Source organism: Microtus pennsylvanicus, chromosome 14 (assembly GCF_037038515.1).
Source record: "Microtus pennsylvanicus isolate mMicPen1 chromosome 14, mMicPen1.hap1, whole genome shotgun sequence".
Taxonomy (NCBI): domain Eukaryota; kingdom Metazoa; phylum Chordata; class Mammalia; order Rodentia; family Cricetidae; genus Microtus; species Microtus pennsylvanicus.
Genome location: NC_134592.1, coordinates 48,873,003 through 48,896,213, shown reverse-complemented (window position 1 = coordinate 48,896,213; position 23,211 = coordinate 48,873,003). Strand labels below are relative to the sequence as shown.

General features: G+C 43.4%; 1 protein-coding gene across 2 annotated transcripts in view; it reads left to right on the top strand.

Moving 5' to 3' along the window:
• The first annotated feature begins 370 nt into the window (after positions 1–370).
• The window catches only part of Fancm (FA complementation group M), a 44,116-nt gene continuing 21,275 nt past the window's right edge, over positions 371–23,211 (top strand). Inside the window, exons 1-13 of one of the 2 annotated variants that reach the window (XM_075947912.1) lie at positions 371–972; positions 1,670–1,842; positions 3,647–3,724; positions 6,158–6,316; positions 9,500–9,631; positions 12,385–12,514; positions 14,198–14,323; positions 15,544–15,630; positions 16,447–16,631; positions 17,806–18,012; positions 18,978–19,182; positions 21,271–21,416; positions 22,235–22,390. In XM_075947912.1, the coding sequence (XP_075804027.1) occupies positions 498–972; positions 1,670–1,842; positions 3,647–3,724; positions 6,158–6,316; positions 9,500–9,631; positions 12,385–12,514; positions 14,198–14,323; positions 15,544–15,630; positions 16,447–16,631; positions 17,806–18,012; positions 18,978–19,182; positions 21,271–21,416; positions 22,235–22,390 (2,259 nt within the window). In that variant the 5' untranslated portion in view covers positions 371–497. The remainder of the gene's footprint in view (positions 973–1,669; positions 1,843–3,646; positions 3,725–6,157; positions 6,317–9,499; positions 9,632–12,384; positions 12,515–14,197; positions 14,324–15,543; positions 15,631–16,446; positions 16,632–17,805; positions 18,013–18,977; positions 19,183–21,270; positions 21,417–22,234; positions 22,391–23,211) is intronic. The other variant, XM_075947911.1, reaches the window with a different exon arrangement.

Sequence of the window (23,211 nt, the reverse complement as noted above, 5' to 3'; positions counted from 1 at the left end):
CAGCCCCTATAACCCCTTGCATGGTGAGGCAGGACATGGCCAGTTCACAGTCATTTTGATCTACATGATGAGTTCCAGGCTAGAATGGGCCTCAGAGCAAGAGTTTGTGTGAAACAAAAACATACGGAAGAAGAAAATAAAATCCCAAGACAAAAATCTTATTTGTTTTAGTTTTCCAATAAATACAGGGCTAGAGCACCTTCGCTTTCTTTAGACAGGCAACATACAAAAAACTTGCAAAAGGAGACCAAATTCAGACACCGCCCCCACCCCGCCCCGCGCACAATACGCATGCGTTTCATCAGGTTTCCGGACTGGCAGCCAATCACATCCCAGCCGCCAACTAGACGGCGGCGTTTTCAACCCGACGGGCTGCGGCCAGTCCCGCCCCCGGGTTCCACTGTGTCGCCGGCGGAGCTTGATGGGCGTCCGAGCCGCGGCGGTTGCACTGCAAGCCGGGCCGGTGGGACAGCGGAGCCCCGCTGCGGGTGGGCACCATGAGCGGACGGCAGAGAACGCTCTTCCAGACTTGGGGCCCAAGCCTCGTGCGCGGCGCTGCGGGCTGCGGCCAGGCGCGCTCGCCCGCCGCCGTGGCGGAGGCGCTGCAGGAGGAGGAGGACGATGACGACGTGATGCTGGTGGCGGCGTACGAGGCCGAGCAGCAGCTGGATCCCGAGGACGGCGGCTTCTGCGCGGCTGCGGGCAGCCTGTGGATTTACCCCACCAATTGCCCGGTGCGCGACTACCAGCTGCACATCTCCCGGACTGCGCTCTTCTGCAACACCCTGGTGTGCCTGCCCACCGGGCTGGGGAAGACCTTCATTGCTGCGGTGGTCATGTATAATTTCTACCGCTGGTTCCCTTCCGGCAAGGTAGTTTTCATGGCACCCACGAAACCCCTGGTGACACAGCAGATGGAGGCCTGTTTCCACGTGATGGGTATCCCGCAGTCTCATATGGCTGAAATGACAGGTATCTGAGGAAAACTCGGCTCCCGGAGGGGGGGGGGCGGACGGACGCTGGCTCAGAAGAATTCCCCAATGCAGATGTGTTCAGCTTACGTTCTTTCCCATAAAAACGCCGTCTGTTGGTAGCAAAGACAAGTCTGATTGACTTGCTTAGTTACTTTCAGAGATATCTTGTAAATTGCCAGAGTTTTGAAACAATTATGTGCGCGCGCGTTTGTGCTGAACGTATATATTGGCATCGTATTCAGAAACGATTTCCCCGTTGAAAAATTTGCTTCTCCTGAGATCTTATGTAAATGATCTAAAGACATTATAATTGCAGTCTTAGATAAGAACCTGCTTCGACCCCTGGGTTGCATCAGAGCTCCAAAGTGCAACAGTATAGCGAATTGTCCCGTTGTTTCCCCCTTAAGTGGAGTACCAGAGCATAAATGTATTCAGAGATGAGGCCAGATTATTTTTACTTACAGTTTACCAGTGATAGTCTGAAGTTTCCTGATATTCACTATCCTGGTGTGTGTTTTCTTCTGTTTTGTGGTGAGGCAGGGTCTTGCTGTATAGCTCTGGCTGGCCTGGAACTCGATGTGTAGAACAGGCTAGCCTTGATCTTAAGAGCTGTCCCTCCACGTCTCACCCTCCAGAGTGATGGGGTTACCGAGGGCTGCCCCCATGCCCTGCTCCACTGTCACTTTTTTTCATAGGTTCAACTCAAGCTGTCAGCAGGAAGGAGGTGTGGTGCAGCAAGAGGGTCCTTTTCCTTACACCTCAGGTCATGGTGAATGACCTGACTAGAGGAGCTTGTCCTGCTGCCCACGTAAAGTGTCTCGTGGTTGATGAGGCTCATAAGGCTCTTGGGAACTACGCTTACTGCCAGGTAATCATTTTGTTAAATGCTGTTCTGTAGAGGAGGCGTATAGTGTTTGGAGCCTTTGGAGGACAAAGTCTGAATGAGAGAAAGTATTGCTAGTGTAATTATGAAAACTTGACACATGTCACGGTTTGGTAGATGTCTTGGGGGTTGTGATTCAGAAGGTTACTTGATGCCAGACTTCATTGTCTGAAAGAACTACAAACCCTGGTTCTCTTCCGGCCATTTCTTTCTTACTGGAGGTAACTAGGGTAGGAGCCCTGGGCCTCAGCGTGCCGGACAGGTGGCCCGCTACTGACCTTCATCTCCACCCCCAATAACTTGTTTAAATTATTTTGTTGTTATTATTATTAGAGATTAGGACTTGCTGTGTGGTCCCAACTATCCTTGAACTTGCTGTAATCCTCAATTTCCTGAGAGCTGATGTTGAAGGCTCCTGCCACATTTATCCTAGAAAGGATTGTTGTTGTTTTTTTAAGACAGAGTTTCTCTGTGGAACAGCTCTGTAGAACAGGCTGGCCTCAAACTCACAGAGATCCGCCTGCCTCTGCCTCCCGAGTGTTGGGATTCACCGCCCGCCTAGGAAGGATTTTTTTTAAAGCACCGACCCAAAGAATGGTATGTTTACATCTCCCTTGCAGTGGCCACGCTGTTGCTTTTAATCCTTCAGCATCCCTTCTAGCACCCTGCTGGCTAGTTTTTGCCAGCTTGACACATAGTAAAGTCACCTGGAAAGGGACCTTCGATTGAGGAATTGCCTCCATCAGGATGGGCCTATGGACATGTCTGTGGGTCGTTTTCTTGATTGATGATGATTGTGGGGTGGCTAGGCCCCCCAGAGTGCTGCCACCCCGGGCAGGTGGTTCTAAGTTGTATGAGAAAGCAAACCCCGCAGGCTCCTGGGCTGCGTTCCTCCACAGTGTCTGCTTTAGTTTCTGCCCCGACTGCTGTTATTTCATCTGTAATGAAATGGACCTCCATTTGTAGTGCAGGCTGCTCTAGAACTCATTAAAGTAGCCCGTGCTAATCTTGAGTTTTGGCAGATCTCCTATCTCAGCCTCCTGAGTTCTGTGATTATAGGTGTGTCCCACCCTGTCCAGTTTCATTGGTTCTTGGCTTTGTTTTGTTCTGTTTTGTTTTGTTTTCTAGACAGGATTTCTCTGTGTAACAGCCCTGGCTATCCCAGAACTCACTTTGTAGACAGGCTGGCCCTGAACTCACTGAGATCCGCCTGCCACTGATCCCCAAGTGCTGGGATTAAAGGTGTGCACCACCACTGCCCAGCTGCTTCTTAGCTCTTTTTTTTTTTTAAGATTTATTTATTTATTATGTATACAGTATTCTCAGTACTCTGTTTGCAGGCCAGAAGAGGGCACCAGATCTCATTACAGATGGCTGTGAGCCACCATGTGGTTGCTGGGAATTGAACTCAGGACCTTTGGAAGAGCAGGCAGCACTCTTAACCACTGAGCCATCTCTCCAGCCCTGCTTCTTAGTTCTTAATCAGAATAATTCTACTGATGTCTGCCTTGTGTATAATGTTACACCTTTATATGTGATGTCTAGCATCTTTTTTAAAACGATTTATTCATTATGTGTTGGTGACCACAAGCATTACAGACCAAAAGTACAGCTAGTAAACCATTAAACCTAATCAGTTGTTGGTGGGTTGAAATGACTAATGGTAGCTCCATGCACCAGAATATCAGTGGAGGAATAACCATAATAGACCATAAAGACCTTGCTTAACTGAACCATTGTTATTTTCACTTTGAGCAGATGATATTAAAGAATTTTTTTGTTTTTTAAGGTTGTAAGGGAACTGGTCAAATACACAACTCACTTCCGAATCTTGGCTCTTAGTGCCACACCAGGCAGTGATATCAAGGTGAGTACCACGAGTTTCTGTGGTTACATGTAAGAAAATGCAGATTTTTATATGGGGCCAGATCAGGTTTCCAATGCAGTGTTGACCTGGTTTGATGTGAGGACTGTGGCATTTCTGCAGCTGTAGAAGTTTCTTTATATCAGGAGCATCTGTCCCTTGCCCTTCTTTTATTTCCTTCTTTGTAAGACAGCTTCTGGCCACGCTGCCAGGCAAGCCTTCAGCTTCTTGCTCAAGGGATTGTTCTGCCTGAGCCTTTAGCTTCGTAGCCACTGCCAGCTTGAGTCTGAGCTATGACAGGTGGGCTGGACCTTGAACCCAGAGCCATAAGCATACTTTGTCAATGCTTTCCTGCCCCACTGTGTTCCTGTTTTTATCTGTATTGAGTCGTGCTCTTGCTAATAAGTAGCCAAGCATGTCCCATCCTTGTTTCAGCCTCCTGAGTATCGTAGGCCCATTCTGCCTTGCCAAGCTAGGTTTCTTTTTTAAATTTTATTTTCCAATTATCTTGGCATTTTACACAACATCCGTTGATGCTTCCTAAGATTATTTTGCCTCTTCTAAGCTGCAGGGCTCTTTTTTTCTCTGTCCATAATCTTCTTGTGCTTATTCTTTGAAAATTCCGTACTTTATACATAGTCTTCAAGATAGGTAGAAACTTCTCTCGTCTCTTCTTTTCCTCTTATTTTTTTATTTAAGCATGCTTAATTTTTCTGTCCGGTATTAAATCACTGCTTATATATCTCCTTAAAAAGGATCTATTCTAACTAAATTATCAAAAGTCAGCTTTCCTTATGTTAGTTTTCTTTTTATTTTGTGTGTGTGTGTGTTCATAAGTACATGTGCATGCATGTCCATATGTGTGTGTTTCTTCTTGTGCTCAAACATGGAACCCAGGGGAGGATGGCAAGCATCTCCCTCTACTACCTTCCTCCTTATTCCTTGAATCAGTACTTGTCACTGAACCTGCTGGGGTATAGTGGCTCTGCAGTCCCAGGGCTCCTTTGCTCTCCCTCTGCCCCCATGGTAGTGGGTTGTAATAATGTACATATAGTCACACCCAGCCTGTATTTTTAATAAGATACTGGGGCCCAGATGGAGGTCCTTGGGCTTTTATAGCAAGCGCTCTTAGCCACTGTATCATCTTTCCAGCTTCAGATTCATTGTAATCGGCCTGTTGTTTTTGTTTTGTTTTATCTTTCTGCCCCCACTAAACTATAAACTATAAAATATGTGCCTGCAGTGCCTAGGCCTATTTTCACCATAGTTGATCACTAACTGAATGCCTCCTCTGGAATTTACTCAGCTGTCTGTTGATGTGGTATGCTAGGTAGCTCACAGTCATGATCCCAGCACTTCCAGGGCTACCACAGGAATAGTGCCTCTAGTTATTGAGGCCACCCTGGGATTTATAGTGAGATCCAGGCTAATCCGAGCTACAATGAGACTGTCTCAAAAAATGAGAAAGAGAGAGAGATTGATTGATTGATTGATTGATTATGGGACAACAACAAGAAAATTCTTGAATGAATGAAATATAAATATTGCTGGGTTTTGTACATGCCTTTAGTTCTAGCACTGAGGAAGTAGAAGCAGACAGATCTCCATGAGTCTGAGGCAAATCTGGCCTATGTATTAAGTTCCAGGCCAGCCAGAGCTACACAGTAAGACCCTGACTCAAATAAATGAAGAATAATAAATGAAAGCCTTGGTTTTATGAAATGGTTGCAGACTGTAGTGCATTGATCCATGGACCTTACAGTAAGTAGAGCGGGTATATTTGGCACTATGCCAGGACGTAGGTACAAAGGTGATGGAGATGTGGTTCTTGCTTTGCAAAATTATTTTATCATTTTATGTGTGTGAATGCTTTGTCTCCTTTTATGCCCGTCCCCCGGAACTGTCATCACTAGACAGTTGTGAGCTGTCCTGTTAGTGCTGGGAACTGAGCCTGGGTCCTTTGGAAGAACAGACAAAACTCTTAACCTCTGAGCTATCTCTCCAGACCTTAAGCTGTGGTTCTTGCCCCAGAGTATTTTTTGAGTTAAACTAAGTCAGAATTCCTTCCATTTTGTTTTATGTGAGTCTCACATAAAACAGAGTCTCACTTTGTAGCTTGCGAAGATTATTACAAAGGCCAGGCAGACCTTAGCCTTGAGATGCAGTCAAGTACACAGTTGCATCCCCCGGGGCCAGGATTTTGTCTTTCTCATTAACTGCTGATCACAGCGTCAGTGCTATGGTCTTCTGATACAGTGGTTTTAAGTTCCCCTGTAAGTGGGGGAAATTTACCTGCGAAAGGTATTACATCAGCTATGTATTTTATTTATCATTGTATCATTATGTTTTTGATGCAGGGTCTTCTGAGCAGGCTAGCTTCAGATTTAAAACTCAGTGTGCTATCTAAATTACACCCATACTTCTGATTCCACATAGGCCGTGCAACAGGTGATTACCAACCTCCTGATCGGGAAGGTGGAGCTTCGTTCCGAAGACTCTCCGGATATTTTGCCTTACTCTCATGAAAGGCGAGTAGAGAAGCTCGTTGTTCCCCTGGGGGAAGAACTTGGAGCCATCCAAAAGACGTACATCCGGGTAAGCCGTTTTCTTCAGTTTGGAGTTCTGATAAATGAACCGGGGATGGAATTATTTCAGTTAGAATATAGCAGGGTGTATATACAGTATTTCATTTTGTATAATTATGAAGTTGGAAAACATCTCTGAAATTGAAAGTTGGGGTCAATCAGCCCTATTTTTATATGCACTAAACCATTTTTTAATTTGCAAATTGGACCATTTGTAAAACAGATTAATGGCCTTAAGCTGGATGTGGTGGTGCTGGGTGACACTGTTTGCCTAATGAACATGTATTTAAATGACTCTGGGACTTTTTCCCCCTCTTTAGTGAGACAGAGTCTGACTATGTAGCCTAAGCTGGACTTGTGAACCTCTTGCCTCATCCTCTTGAATATTAAGATTACAGGAATTGCCAGGTGGTGTTGGTGCATGCCTTTAATCCCGGCACTTGGGAGGCAGAGGCAGGTGGATCTCTGTGAGTTCGAGGCCAGCCTGATCTACAAGAGCTACTTCCAGGACAGGCACCAAAAACTACAGAGGAATCCTGTCTTAAAAATCTTAAAAAAAAAAAAAATTAAGATTACAGGAATTGTGGGAAGTCCCTGCAGGCTGTATAGTCTACAGGGTAATGATCCAGATGATGAAAGAATGAAACACGGTTCAGCCTGATTTTAGGTTAACTGGTTCTAGGCTAAGACTTCTAGAGTCTGACATCAGCTCGTTTACTTTTGCCATGTTTAAGCACAGCACAGTCTTGGAATAAAGTTTCCAGGTAACAATTAACGCAGTCCCATGAGTACAGCAAAGCTTAAGGTATGTTTGCACTGAAGCTCTTTGCAAAGTCCATATGGCTGCATCTGTAAGATGGGTTCTTGTTGACAGAGAAGCAGTGCTCAAGATAAGGGTCCATGGCATCGATTCTCAGCCTGTAGGTTTGACCCCTTGAGGTTTCAGATCAGATTATATATCTTCCAGTTCATAAGAGTAGCACCATTACAGTTACGAAGTAGCAACAGGATAATTTTCTGGTTGCAGAGTCACCAACATGAAGAACGGTGTTGAAGGTTGCAGCATTAGAAAGGTTGAGAACCACTGCTCTGGGGAGAGTGACTGACTTACCGTTTTCCCTGTGGGGCTCAGTCAGGCCTGGCCCCAAGATGACATACAAGTCACTTAGGCTGTTATAAAGTACAAATGACATCTCTCGCAAGGATGAGTTTTATGGACTACAAGTAATGCTCAAGGTTTTAGGGGGGAAAGGTCTGAGGAAAGTAAAACATAAATTCTGGGAGATATGGGCTCATCAGACAGCAAAGGATCAGGCTTTTCCCGGCCTTTCTGGAGGACAGCCAGGTGTCTTCTCCCTTTGGAGGGATCAGCTGTGTGTTTAACTTCTCCTGGCTTCTCTAGTGTTTATCTATGTGACAAGGACCTTTTTGTCCTCTACAAAGAATGTGGGAGAGAGAGAGAGAGAGAGAGAGAGAGAGAGAGAGAGAGAGAGGAGATAAATACATAAATACATCCTGCTCAATCTGTATAGTGTTACTTATGTGTGTATGTCTTCAGGGCTGGCCATCTGGTGTTGGATAACCAGCTACTGTGCTCTTCCCTGGGGAAGATTATTTCTGCTGCTCTCAGCATTCCTTAGTTGCCTGGAGTTCTTTGTCTAGGGTTGGGGCCTAGTGAGATGAATATTTATATACTGATTTTTCAAGACAAGAGTTTTACTATGTAGCCTTAAGTGTCCTGGAACGTGGTCTGTAGTCCAGGCTGGTTTTGAACTCAGATCTGCCTGCCTCTGCTAGGACTAATGGTGCTGGGATTAAAGGTGTGCCACTACACCCGGCTTGATTGTATATTTTTTTGAGTGAACCTTTGAACTTCAGTATGCATTGGTGTATATAAGCATGCAGTATATAACGCACACGTGCCTTGGTGTATATAAACACACAGTATGAAATGCACGTGTGTGTCTGTGTATATAAGAGCATTGCCTGCAAACTGTGGCTCTGAGTTTTCACAAAATGAACTTATCCACTATTCAGCCAGACGTTTCTTTTTGTATTTGAGACAAGGTCTCTTCATGTAGCCCTAACTGTCCTAGAACTTGATGTGTAGGTCAGGCTTGCCTGGAACTCACTGAGATCTGCCTGCTTCTGCCTCTGGGTGCTGGCAGAAGTTTGTTTATAATATTCTTATAATATGGTTCTCAAATGGAAGTGATTTTCCTCACCAGATGTTGTCTGGCAATGTCTTGACACATCGTTGTTTTAACTGGGAGTGGGACAGAGGAGAAAGGGTATCGAGTGCTGCTTCGAGTGTATAGGGACCAGAAAGTGACTAGCATCCTGCAGTGGACACATGAGCCACCTCACTAAGAGGAATTGTCTGGCCCCGTTCTGCATACCAGTATTGTAGCCACTGAGTTTGACTTGAGGCAGTTCTGTCTGTCTTCATAATCAGTCTCACAGGAGAGAACTATGTTTTCAAATGGATTAAGATGGTTTCCGTGTTTTCCCACTTTGGGGTAAAGTTTCCCTTTCCTCAAATTTGGGCTAGCCCTGATTTAGAAATACGCTAGTCGGCCAGGCATGGTTGCACGTGACCTTAGTCCCAGCACTCAGGAGGCAAAAGCAGGCAGACCTCTGTGAGTCTGAGGCCAACTTATTCTAACATGTTTGGAGCCAGCCAGGGCTATGCAGTGAAAATTTTGTCCAAGAGGAAGGGAGGGGAGGAAGGAAGGAAACAAAGAAATAGGGTTGGGGGTGTTGTTCGGTGGTAGAGCACTTGCCTGTCTGGCTTGTGCAAGACTTTGAATTCAACTCCAAGTGCTGAAAGGGAAATGAAAAGAAATAAATATAGTGTGAAATTATAGTTGAATATAATTGAATTTATATTCAATTATAAATTGAATATAAATTCAAATTATAAATTGAATATAAATTCAAATTATAAATTGAATATAAATTCAATTATAAATTGAATATAAATTATAAATATAAGAGTTAGCTTTTGCTAACTCTTAGGTGAATGGTGCCTAGATATAAATGCCAGTGCTGTGGAATTTTGACATCTTGTGTTCTTATTTAAAAGTTAATTTCTTGGTATATTAAATAAAAAACTTTTAATATATGACAAAGTCATTGCATTTGAAAAAGGCTTTAAAAGTCAGCTTGAACAAACTTTCTTTTAAATTTGCAGATTTTGGAAACATTTGCCAGTTGTTTGATTCAGAGAAATGTTTTGATGAAAAGAGATATTCCCAATCTAACAAAATACCAAATAATTCTTGCAAGAGATCAATTTAGGAAGAACCCATCCCCAAATATTGTGGTACGTATTTTAAAATAAATTTTGTGACTGATTAGATCTTTACTGAGTGCCTGATAAATGTAAGTGATAAATTCTTAGGTTTATAGTAATTAGTTCAATAAGAATTTGCATACCATTTATTGCAAGTATAAAGTTCATGTTTGTAATTCTTATACTTGGGAAGCTGAGGTGAGAGAATTGCTGAGATCAAGAACAGCTTTAAAAAAAAAAAGAGTAGAGGCAAGGAGATGACTCAGAAGCTGTTAGCGGCACTTGCCTGTTGGGAGCAGTGAGACCCTAGATCCTGAATTTCTTGTAATCCCCTGATCTGAGTGCCTACAGCTGCTCTGAGCACGAGACCTTCAGGAGTTCCTGATGGCAGGAGAGTGGTTTCTGGTGGGTTTGGCTGGGGCGTGGCTATCTCTATATAATCTGCCCCTGAACACAATAGAGGGGGCATTCTTGGGGAATTCAAGGATGACCCGTGTTGCTGTCTCTCTGTCTGTGTGTGTCTGTGTATTTTAACTTCCAGCCCCCTTTGCCCAAAGCTCGCGAACTGAGTTCTAGCGCAGACACAGGGGCGCAGTGCGCAACAATTGGAGGTCTCCACTGAGATTTCAAGCACTTGCCACCAAGCCTGAGACCCCAGTTCAGTTGTGGAGACCCGTGTGATGGAAGCAGGGCTGTTGTCTGGCCTCCTTGTGTGCCACAAATAGTCTTCTAGTTTATTTCTCATTAAAACTTTAGGCCACAACATTTAGTTCAATTCTTTTCGTGTTGTTGGTTTGTTTTCTTTTTTTTTTTTTTTTTTTTTTTTTTTTGGTTTTTCGAGACAGGGTTTCTCTGTGGTTTTGGAGCCTGTCCTGGAACTAGCTCTTATAGACCAGGCTGGTCTCGAACTCACAGAGATCCACCCGCCTCTGCCTCCCGAGTGCTGGGATTAAAGGCGTGCGCCACCACCACCCGGCTGTTTGTTTGTTTTCAAGACAGAGTTTCCTCGTTTAGAATTAGCTCTGTAGACCAGGCTGGCCTCAAACTCACAGAGATCCTCCTGCCTCAGCATCCTAGGTGCTGGGATTAAAGGTGTACACCACTACTGCCTTGAAATTTAGTTCAATTCTTTTATTTATTATTAATTTATTTATTTGGATTTTTTCAAGACAGGGTTTGGTTTTTCTGTAGTTTTGGACCCTGTCCTGGAATTAGCTCTTGTAGACCAGGCAGGTCTTGAACTCACAGAGATCCACCTGCCTCTGCCTCAAAGTGCTGGGATTAAAGGCGTGCGCCTCCACCACCTGGCTAGTCCAATTCTTGATACCAGAAGTCATGGGAAGCATTCTAACAAACTTCTTTGAAAAAACAAAAAAGGAAAATTACACTTACTTATTGTTTGCTTATATATTTATTAATTGATTTTGTGTGTGTGTATGTGTACCTGTGTATGTGTATGCGCACGTGTATGTCAGGGCGTGTGGAGACCAGAGGACAACGTGTGAGAGTAAGTTCTCTTCTACTGTGTAGGCTTAGGCTTTGAACTCAGGCGTTACTCTTCATGGCAAGCGCCCTTAGCTTCTGGGCCATAATGCTGCTGGCCCACATGCTTCTTGTTTAATCTTACCAGGAAAATAATGGATGGGTAGGAAAATTTCTATCAGACTATGTCTAAAGTCAGAACGTTCACCATACAAACAGGCAATTGAAAGAGAACAGAAACTGATGCGGCCGAGACAGGGGTTGGAGGTCATTAATGTAAATGTGACCACATGGGACCAGTTTGTAATGTTATGGCAAGAAGCCAGGCGATTGAGTTGGATGTGGTAACTGGCGCTCCTAATTTCATCGCTGGGGAGGTTGAGGCAGGAAGATTGCGGGGTTGCTCAGAGTTCTGAGACAGCCTAGGCTACAGCTGGGGAGCCCTGGCTCAAACAAAGTAGGTAACTGGAAGGAAGAAAGGGAAGAAGGGTGGGAAAGAGGAAGGAAGAAATAATGTCTTGGTCAGCTATAGGAAAGTAAGTCTCAGTGAGCTTTCAAAGCCCCTACAGATGTCCCTCTTCATTTCTGTAAAGTGGCCATAGCAGGACCTGTCACTGCGGTGCTAAGATTAAACAAGTTTGTACAGGAGTAGACTTAGAGTACTGCCTGACATCCAGTGTGACCGTGATGACATGTTTTCTTGGCATTAAACACTCTAAATATCTGTCCTAATTGGGTGGCACATATCTGCAATCCCAGTACTTCGTAGACAAAGGCAGGAGGATTGCCTTGAGTTTGAAGCCAGATTGGCTTATATACTGAGTTCCAGGCCAGCTTGAGTCCACATAGCATGAGCCTGTGATACACTCATGTGCACACGTGGACATACACACACACACACACACACACACACACACACACACAGAGATTAACAAAACAAAGTATTTGTCTTTCATGAAGCTTAGTCTATTCAGTTGTTCTCCATTTCCATCATATCTCGTATATATTTGCTTGGTGCTTGACCTGTGATAGATAATTATTGATGGCTTTGAAAGAACACGTGAACCTAAATATTGCAAATAATTTATCTATGAAGATAAGTGATACTGATTTTCTTTTTTTAAAGGACAAGCTTACTTCCACAGCCCCATCCTGAAACATGACCCTCAGCAGAACCATCGAGTTATACCCAGTGTAAAGGGCTGGTTACTCTTGTCCTTTGAACCTGTGAGACAGTAACAACGGCATGGAGGGTGTACCTTCATTTTCTTCTCTGGTTAAATTTATCATGTTTCTTCTAGGGAATTCAAGGCGTAATTGAGGGAGAGTTTGCCACCTGTATCAGTTTGTATCATGGGTATGAGTTACTGCAGCAAATGGGAATGCGATCCTTATATTTCTTCCTTTCTGGAATCATGGATGGGACCAAAGGTAAGTTAAAAGAAATTATTTTAAAGAAACAGTGAAATGTGTTAATCTGGTTCTAGGTGGTGAGCAGTTTGACTCAACTTAAACTTGAGTTAACCGCAGGGCGGTGGTGGCGCACGCCTTTAATCCCAGCACTTGGGAGGCAGAGGCAGGTGGATCTCTGTGAGTTCGAGGCCAGCCGGGTCTACAAGAGCTAGTTACAGGACAGGCTCCAAAACCACAGAGAAACCCTGTCTCGAAAAAGCAAAAAAAAAAACAAAAAACAAAAAACAAAAAAAACCCAAAAACTTGAGTTAACTTTTTTTTTTACTGAAAATAACTTTTTTTCATATAATATATTCTGATCACTGTTTCCTCTCCTTCATCTTCTCCCATATTTTGCTCACTGATCCAACCCCACTCGTTCTTTCTCTTTAGAAAACAAACAGGCCAAATAATAATAATAATAAAAGTTAAATAAAAAAAAAAACCAAAAAGAATGAGAAACACATATACACACAAAACCAAAACCAAACTCATAAAAATACAAAATTAGAAGCTATAAACAAGCAAAAGACCAGTAAGGCAAAAAATACCCCTACAAAACAATTTGAGACAAAAATCTCCAAAAATACTTTTAAGTTCATTTTTGTGATAGTCATCTATTGGTAGGCATGGGGTGTTGCAAGTGAGATTTGTATACCCAGTGAGACTCCATTGGAGAAAGTTAATTTTTGCTTTGCAAGCTGTTGTCGGTTAGAGGTTGCCTCTAGGCTAGGGGTTGGGAGCTTGTGTCCACTTCCTCAGGGGAGGGTTTTGATGACAACATTTCATTTAAGACTGACTATTCCAAGGCCTTTGATTCTCCTCATGTTGTCCAGCTGTGGGTCTCAGTGTTAGTTCACATCTACTGCAAGAGGAAGCTTCTCTGATGAAGGCTGAGCAATGCTCTGACTCTGGGTATACCAGAGTGTTCTTAGGAATCATTATATCACTATGTAACTAGAGCTAACTTTAAATACTGTCTCACCCGGTCCCACAGCCGTTCAGTCCCAAAGAAACACACAGAGGCTTATATTAAACTGTTTGGCCTATTAGCTCAGGCTTATTATTAACTAGCTCTTACAGCTTAAATTAACCCATAATTCTTGTCTATGTTTAGCCATGTGGCTTGGTACCTTTTCTCAGTAAGGCATTCTCATTTTGCTTCCTTTGTGTCATTCTGGTGGCTACGGACTGAACCTTTCCTCTTCCCAGAGTTGCCCTAGTCTCATTGGCCCGCCTATACTATCAGTGTTTATTGGACTTATACGAGTGACGAATCTTGACAGTGTACAAGAACATTATCCCATAGCACAATGGACTAATGTAATGAAGTTCATATTTCATTTTTTTGCCAGCTTGCTAGAAAATCATGCATTATAAATGTGGAACTAGGCCAGGCAGTGTGACACATACTTTTAATCTCAGCACTTGAGAGACAGAGGCGGGTGGATATCCTGACCTGGTCCAGGATAGCCAGGGCTATACAGAGAAACCGTCTCAAACAAACAAACAAAACTGTTGAACTAGAGCAAATTATTGACTTTCATGTTAAAATTTGGTAATTTTTTCTTCATAGTTAAAATTTAATTTCTTTTTAATGAGCAATAAATGTCGACACCTTGGCTCTTGTTTATTTGCTAAACTTTCTCCTGCTTTCTAAAGGAATGACACGGGCAAAAAATGAGCTCGGCCGCAACGAGGACTTCATGCAGCTCTACAGTCACCTGGAGAGTATGTTTGCCCACATGCAAGATCCTGCAGCCGGCAATGCTCTGGCCTTCCAGAAAGGTGCGGTGCTTCTCTGGGAAGTTGGTATTTGACTGAGTACGGTGATGGATGCTTGGGAGGCCGAGGTAGGATCACAGTAGGCTCACGGCAGCCCAAGATTTTAGGCCAGCCTAGTCAGCATAGCAAGACCCCTTCAGAAAAAAATAAGCACTGTTTATATTTGTTCTCAATTCAGATTAGTGTTGAAACTTCCCTGTGTACACTCATCTATGCTTCCTTGTGCAGCAGCGGCCTGCCTGTTAAGGGCAGCAGTGTTTCTGTTAAGGAGGTTAGGATATTAAGATTGATGAATATAAGTTTGTGTAAGACAGACTAATACACTAAGTAAATAACAAATGTCAGTCGTAGTTACTGGTCATGAAAATTCTCAGAACTACTTAACATTGAAATATGGTTTAACTAAAATATTTTTCCCCTTTTACTTTGCTGAGTCCATTTGAATTCTCTCTCAAAAATTGCAGTTGTTGTTTACACTTATGTGCTATCAAGAGGGCACTCATTTTACAGGCAAAAAATGAGGATTGTGTTTGGGGCTTCTTTTGAGGCAGGGTTTACTGAGGCTAATCTCAAAGTCCTAATTCTCCTGTTACCTTCCAAGTGCTGAGATTACAACTGCGTACCACCACACCCCCATTTATTTATTTAGTTTTGCTTTTCACGTCCGGGTTTCTCTGTGTAGGTTTGGCTGTCCTGGAACTTGCTCTGTAGACCAGGCTGGCCTCAAATTCACAGAAGATCCGCCTGCCTCTGCTTCCTGAGTACTGGGATTGAAGGCGTGTGCCACCACTGCCTGGCTTGAAAATTTCAAGTTTTAATGTGTTTTTGTCTTTGATTTAGATTTGTTTTTTTATTACTTTTAATTGTGTGTGTACGCGCATGTGCCTATACCTGTGGAGGCCAGAGATGTGGGACCCCCCTAGAGCTGGAGTTACAGGTGATGTGGGTGCTGGGAACTAATCTTAGGCCTGCAAGAGCAGTATGTTCTCTTACCTGCTGACCACCTCGCCAGCCCTAATGTGTGTTTTCAAAAAGATGTTACCCCCCAGTAAGATAATTACTGTGAGTTGTTTATGGTGGCGTACACTTTTGTTCCCAGTACTCCAGAACAGAAGCAGGCAGAACTCCAAGGGTTAAAGATCATAACTGGTATGGAAAAGAATATGAAAAAATGTTGGGTTTGTTTTTGTTTGTTGGTTTGTTTGATTTTTGTCCCTTTTCAGGAAATAAAGAGAAAACATTTTTCTATAGTCATCCAAAGTTAAAGAAACTGGAAGAAGTTATAATTGAACACTTCAGGTCATGGAATGGTGAGTAACAGTTTCAGGGCAAAGTAGTTATTGGAAAAAAAAAGCTAAAACTTGAGGGAGGGGGGATTCTAATTACTCTGGATAAAGATATTTAGAATTTCTGAGAAAGTATGGATGGTTAGGATGTAAAGGAATAATGGAATTTAAAAAATAAGGTTTTACATGAAAAGTTTAGTTTGGGGACAGCATAAGGGAAATAGAGAATCATGCAGCCTCAGTGGATTTATTAACTGCTATGGTTCTGGGTCACTGGGAGACACCAGGAGAGCAAGTGGCACGGCCAGGAAGTGTCGCTCTTCCTAGTTCATTCCACCCTCCCAAGCACTGAGACACTGCTGCGGTGCCCGAATGAACATCAGCTGCAGCGTACGGTCGTCCCTGGTGAAGCTGGAGTGCTAGCAGGTTTGGAGCATCCTGGCCGCATTCACCAGGGCCTGTAGTGAAGATGGGGAAGGTTGATGCAATCTGCTAGAGCTCTCCAGTGCTTCTGTCTGCGGGCTTTGTAAAGGGAGGTCGCGTGCATGTTCTGGAATTGACAGACTAGTCAGGTATTGGCCCAGGTATGCAGTTGATTTCTTGATCATTATTTTATGATAACTAATGAGAAATAGGGAGTCCAAAATGTCCTAAATACTTTTTGAAATGACGTGTGAGTATGTAATTTCAGGTTTTTGCTTGCTAGAGGTTCCTCTCCAATGCTGTTTTGTTTTGTTTGGCTGTGGTCCTGGGGGTTGAACACAAGGCCCTGTACACGCTAGGAGATCCACACTGAAGTGTTTTCTTAGCTTTAAATACTGTGTATTTTCTGTTGCACAGCTAAAAACACCGCTGAAACAAAGGGCCCCGAGACCCGAGTTATGATCTTCTCCTCGTTCCGAGACAGTGTGGAGGAAATTGCGGAAATGCTTTCCCGGCACCAGCCGCTCATCAGAGTGATGACATTTGTTGGCCACGCTTCGGGGAAAAACACGAAAGGCTTTACCCAGAAAGAGCAACTCCAGGTAATTAATTATGAAGTTTGTAGGTAACAAAACGAAATTAGAATGGATTAGCTGTGTTAGAACTCATCTTATAATCGGTTACTTGAAGATAATTTTATAAGCAGGTCCTGGTGGTGCATGTCTTTAATCACAACACAGAGGAGGCAAAGACAGGCATTCTCTGAGTTCAGGGCTAGCCTGGTTTACATAGCATGTTCCAGGCCAGCCAGAGCTACATAGCAAGATTGTCTCAAAAACAAAGCAAAACAAAGACAAAAACCCCAGCAACAACAAAAGAGATTACTTTATAATTAATATGCAAATAAAAATAAGCATGTTTTAAAAGATCAGGTAATGTTTTATATAGTTTTGAAACATTTATTCATTCATTTAATTATTTTTGGTGTTTTTACATAGGAGTTCATGTAGTTGAGGCTGGCTTTGGCCTGCTGATGTTCCTGTCTCTACCCCCAAGTGTTAGGACTTCAGCTGTATCCCTTACACCTGGCTAACGTTGAATGAGTCTATTCTTGTATCTCTAGCATGTGGCCCGTGTTTGCCCCTGGGGTGGTGGAGTTCTAGGAGTAATAGAATATTATTTTTAGTTTTTTTTTTTATTTTGAAGTGTATGGAGGTATCAGGGGGTTGTGCATATGATCAAAGTAGAGGGCAAAAGTCAGTATCAGATGCCTTGGAGTTGGAAGTGGCTGTGAGCCAGCTTGATGTGAGTGCTGGAAACCAAACCTGGGTCTTCTGCAGGTGCTTTTCATTGCTGGACTATTTCTCCAGCCCTTATTAATTTTTTTTTTTTGGTTGGTTTTTCAAGACAGGGTTTCTCTGTAACTTTGGAGCCTGTCCTGGAACTAGCTCTTATAGACCAGGCTGGCCTCGAACTCACCGAGATCCGCCGGCCTCTGCCTCCCGAGTGCTGGGATTAAAGGCGTGCGCCATCAGCGCCTGGCAGTAACAGTAATAAAATAAAGGAATTAAGACTGTTGTTTCCATTTCATCAGTGCTCATGTCGTCTTTTGGCTTATTTTGTCATTTTACGACTCCCCCTCCCCACTCCCATTTATCTGTATCCTTAATGCTTTAAAATCTAATTTTACCCTTTCAAGATGAGCAATAATATAGGCAAAGTCTGTGACTCTGTTGATAGTCCCATGCCGTGACTTTTGAGTTGCTTGTGTTTGAGGTGGTGAGACGGTTCCGTGACGGCGGGTATAACACGCTGGTTTCCACCTGTGTTGGGGAAGAAGGCTTGGATATAGGGGAAGTCGATCTTATCATATGCTTTGATGCCCAGAAGAGCCCGATCCGCCTCATACAGCGCATGGGCAGAACTGGCCGCAGGCGGCAAGGAAGGATCGTTGTTATCCTCGCGGAGGGGCGGGAAGAGCGCGTAAGTGGACATTTGAGACGTGACACAGAAATAACTGCCATTGTCTTTTAGGAGTCCTTTAGCATTCCAAATTCCAGCACTGTAGGTGAATGTGGCTTATTTCTCCCTAGTTTTATTAGATTCTTAATGTTTTTGCCTGATTGTAAGTTTTTTTTTTTTAAGCAGAATTCACTTTCCTAATTTTTACTCATTTGAAGAAATCCATTTTGTTTTTTAGTGTAGCTCAAAGACACCTTCATTTCAACATCTCCTATCTACTACTTCATATATTACTGGTTTCCTACACCACTCCTTCCTTCCTTCCTTCCTTCCTTCCTTCCTTCCTTCCTTCCTTCCTTCCTTCCTTCCTTCCTTCCTTCCTTCCTTCCTTCCTTCCTTCCTTCCGTTATTTTGAGGCAGGGTTTCTTTGTATAACAGCTCTGGCTGTCCTAGAAGTGACTTTGCAGACCATGCTGGCCTCAAACACAGAGCTCTGCGTGTTTTCCTAGTGGAGAGGTAGCAGTCATGACTCACACTCAATGGGCACTTCCTTGGGCTGCGCAGCACTCAGGTGTCCGACACCAGCTGTATTATCTGTCCCGGCCCATGCCTGGGAGCAAAGCGGAGATGGGCGACCACAAGGCATTTCCTCTCCCTTGCACTGGGTATAACCATACACGTAGGTCCAAATGTCAGCCATATCAGCAGAAAGCCAGTTAAATAGGTCCATGAAATTCTCACGTATATGCATATATATTTCCTTTTTGCCAATAGCTGTTAAGCTTATAGATTGTAAGATGATTTTTCTCAAGTATCTAACAGTTTGCTGATCTGTTTTCATGCTTAAGACCATATGAATTTTGTTCTCTAGTACTTAAGTGAATCAAAGTTTAATTTTATGTTTAAGCTCAAACATAGTCATGGCTAATATAGCTAAATGATTAGTATAAAACAATGGAAATTTCTACTGTGTATTTGCTTTGCAGACATATAATCAGAGCCAGTCCAACAAAAGAAGCGTTTACAAAGCCATTTCAGGTGACAGACAAGCGCTTCATTTTTACCAAGGAAGTCCGCGAATGGTTCCTGAGAATGTCAGTCCCGAGCTGCACAAGATGTTCATCACACATGGTGCCTTTGAGCCCGAGAAGGCTCGGGATGTGCGGCGGAAGCCCGCCTCCTCGAGGACTGGTACGGAAACTTCTGCACACGATGCGTTCTTCACCCTCCTCCCTCTGTTCTTAGTTTACCCTCTAGGTCTTCCGTTCCCATTGGTACATTTCCTGTGTCAGGAATTTGTGGGGCGCCGGCTCCAGCAGTTCAGGCTTCTTTCTGTTACTCCTCAAGGTGCTTCTCTCGATGAGCAGTCTGGCGCCTCGGTTGAACCCACGTGCCTTCCCTGGCTTTATTTCTGTCCTGGTCCTTTCCTTCAGCCTTCCCAGGAGGCCATCTTGACTGTTACCGTGCTTACCTCGCTCACTGTGCACAGGACTCTCTTGGCAGGAACCTTGCCCTTAGCATGCTTGTTTACAGGACAGCCAACAGTGTGCTGAGTGGTGGTGTAGATGCTCCCAGTTGTCGTGGCAACAATCAATCATGAAGCATTCCTTTGTGAATAGTATCTAACCCCTACTATCTGTAGTATCGTTCTTTACAGCCATGTATGTGATAGATATAATAGATAGGTATCTGTTTTCTTTTTAAATATTTATTTATTTATTATGTATACAATATTCTGTATATTTAATATATATATTTAATATATATATTTAATATATATAATATATAAATATTATATATTATAATATATAATATTTATATATTATGTATACAATATTCTGTCTGTGTATGTGCCTGAAGGCCAGAAGAGGGTTGTGAGCCACCATGTGGTTGCTGGGAATTGAACTCAGGACCTCTGGAAGAGCAGGCAATGCTCTTAACCACTGAGCCATCTCTCCAGCCCAGGTATCTGTTTTCTAAAGGCTTGAAGAACGCCCATCAGCACCTCTCCTCTGTCCTGTCACACGCCATTTTGGAGGACACCACCTGAAGGGAGCAGAACATTCCTAGTCTTTTTTGTTGTTTGTTTTGTTTGTTCTTGTTTGTGTGCTTTTATCAAGACAGGGTTTCTCTGTGTAACAGTCCTGGCTGTCCTGGAACTCACTCTGGTAGACCAGGCTGGCCTTGAACTCTGAGATCCGCCTGCCTCTGCCTTCCAAGCACTGAGATTAAAGGAGTGTTCACCACCACCTGGCCTATCCTCAATCTTGATAGAGTACGTCTTCTTTAAAAAGCTGAGTGTACTGAGATGTTTTGAGTATTCTCTTGGGAAAGATGAATGTTGATGTGATGGGCAAGACACTGGTGGTGTGGAGTGACAGAAACTGAAAGGATCTTACCGAGCTGGAGAGAGGTCCTCTCCACAAGACACTGGTGGTGTGGAGTGACAGAAACTGAAAGGAGCTTACCGAGCTGGAGAGAGGTCCTCTCCACAAGACACTGGTGGTGTGGAGTGACAGAAACTGAAAGGATCTTACCGAGCTGGAGAGAGGTCCTCTCCACAAGACACTGGTGGTGTGGAGTGACAGAAACTGAAAGGATCTTACCGAGCTGGAGAGAGGTCCTCTCCACAAGACACTGGTGGTGTGGAGTGACAGAAACTGAAAGGGTCTTACTGAGCTGGAGAGTGGTCCTCTCCACAAAGTTTAAAGAGAAAACAACTTCAGAGTAAGCGTCAAGTTAGAGTGCCATGAGCGTTTCCCACCATCTATGGCCTGACAAGGGGAGAAGGAATCCTCCCCTCTCTGTACATCCAGGCAGGTATAGCCCTTCTGGGCACATCCTCAGGAGTAATGGCAATCCGCCTTCATACCAAAGACTAGGCTTAAGTGTTAAATAGGGAACAGATGGGAGGAGAAAAGGGCAAGGGGACAGAGAGTGTGAAGCAGAACTCTGGCCCAACTCAGGCAGAGGAAAATTCAAAGGTTACTAACCTAGGAACTCTCTTTGGTCTGCTTTATTCCTCAAGACTGGTAGGAAGTTATATACAATGGAGTTTTCTGAAAATGTAAAGTTAACAGCTTGAGCCAAATGATCTTAGGGGCTCTCACTTATTTTAATTCTTAAAGATATTTTATTTCTTTTTATTTTATGTGTATGGGTGGGTGTTTTTTGGCTTACATGTAAGTTTTTACATAGAGTTCTGTTGGTACTGTGTGTGTTGTGTTTGTCTGGCCAGTTATTTTAAACCCCCTTTTGACTTATTGTCTCGACTTCCAGGAGTGAAAGCTATTAATAAAGACGGGTTCTTATCAGAAGAGGAATTTAACCTCTGGAAGAGACTCTACAGGTTGGGCAATGGTGACCAGGTGAAAGGAGTGGTGTTGCCTGAGTCTCACTTCCCATCTTTACAGGAGGACACCATGGTGAGTTGGCTGGGCCCACGGAATGCGTGGCAAGCGATTGGAATGTCAGTCCCTAGTGTAACGATCAACCTCGAACCATGAAGAAATACTCTTTGTCTCATTTGCTTTCACGTGACTGCTTTTGATGTAGGTTGTGCTGTGATTTCACGTGACTTGGTTATCATCATCCCACAGTTAGCACAGTGTGTGTGCAGGACCGTTTCCCTGAGGATCCTAGGATTCTCAATATTTGACCTGCATAAATGATATTGTCCCGTGTGCCTCTGTGCACCTGGTTTTTTTTAATTGGTCTATTTATTTGAAAATGTCTTCAAGACTTTAAGTTGGATGCTCTTGCCTCCATGAGTAAACCCACTGAGCTTGGTTACAATGGAGAACTGACCCCAGTTGCATGTATTGTGAGAGCTGGAAGGGGGTAACTTCCTCATCTGGCTATGCCATGTTTTCATCACTAGCGGGGAGAATGACGAATGGCAGTGGGCAAGTGTTACGGATGCCACCTCATTATATTGTGGGATTTATATACAGCAAAGTAGAGATTTCAAAACCAAACATTTTCTCAAATATTTGTTCTTAACATATTTTATAGAATCAGGAATATAGTAAACCATAACTCAAAGGACAGTTAATTCGAAATGTATTTAAAAGAGCAACTTTCTATTTTATAAAATCATCTTCCTTTTTTCCCCTTGAGAACTTTAGTTGGCAACGCCTATGTGAATTTAAATGATTTACATTAACCTTATTATTTGCAACTAAGCATATTTTTTAAAATCAGCTTGTGAAATTTCCTTTTTTTTTTTTTAATCCTAATTAAGCCTAAAGAACCAACTGCTGGAATTCGTCAACTCTCACTCTCTGAATGGAGGTTGTGGCAAGACCATCCGCTTCCTACACATCAAGTTGACCATTCGGATCGTTGCCACCATTTCATAAGCGTCATGCAAATGATAGAAGAAATGAGACAAGAAGAGGTAGCGCTTTCTCTCCTTCTCCCCCTTCTCTCTTCTTCCTGCCTCTCTCTCCATTCCTCTTTCCCTCCCTCTCTCTCCCCTCTCTCTGTCATTTTTTGGAGGCAGGGTCTTGCTCCCTAGCTTCAACTCCCAGCTAACTGCCTCTGTCTTCTGAGCACTGGGGTTACAAGCATGTACTGCCTACAATCCTCCTGACTAGGGCTTTCTCTCACTAGTTTGGCTAAGACTAGAAAACTGGAATACTAAACACTTCCTCAGTTCTTCTTCTTCTTCCTGCTCTTTTTTGTCTGTTTGTTGTGTGTGGGGAGGGGGCGGGGGTCTCATGTGCTCCAGACTGCTTTGACTTCCCTGTGTAGCCAAGGATGGCCTAGAACTTCTGAAGCTCCTGCTTCAGTCCTGGGGTCCTGGAAATAGAGCCCACGCTTCTTGTATGCTAGGTTAGCACTCCACCACCTGAGCTGGAGTGTCAGTCCTTGACCTTCATAATGAGTGTGAAGTCACTGTTATAAGAAACAACAGTGCTTGTTATAGCTAATTATAGATAGAATATTTGTCAAAAAGCAGCCAGGTAGTGGTAGTGCACGCCTTTAATCCCAGCACTCAGGAGGCAGAGGCAGGGGGATCTCTATGAGTTCGAGGCTAGTCAGGCCTACAAGAGGTAGTTCCAGGACAGGCTCCAAAGCTACAGAGAAACCCTGTCTCGAAAAAACAAAGAAAGAACATTTGTTTTGTGCAGCTTTTTTCATCTCAATAGGAACTGATTTTCTGCCTTAAAGGAAGTATATTTCTGTGTCTTGAGTACTGAGATTAAATGATTTCAC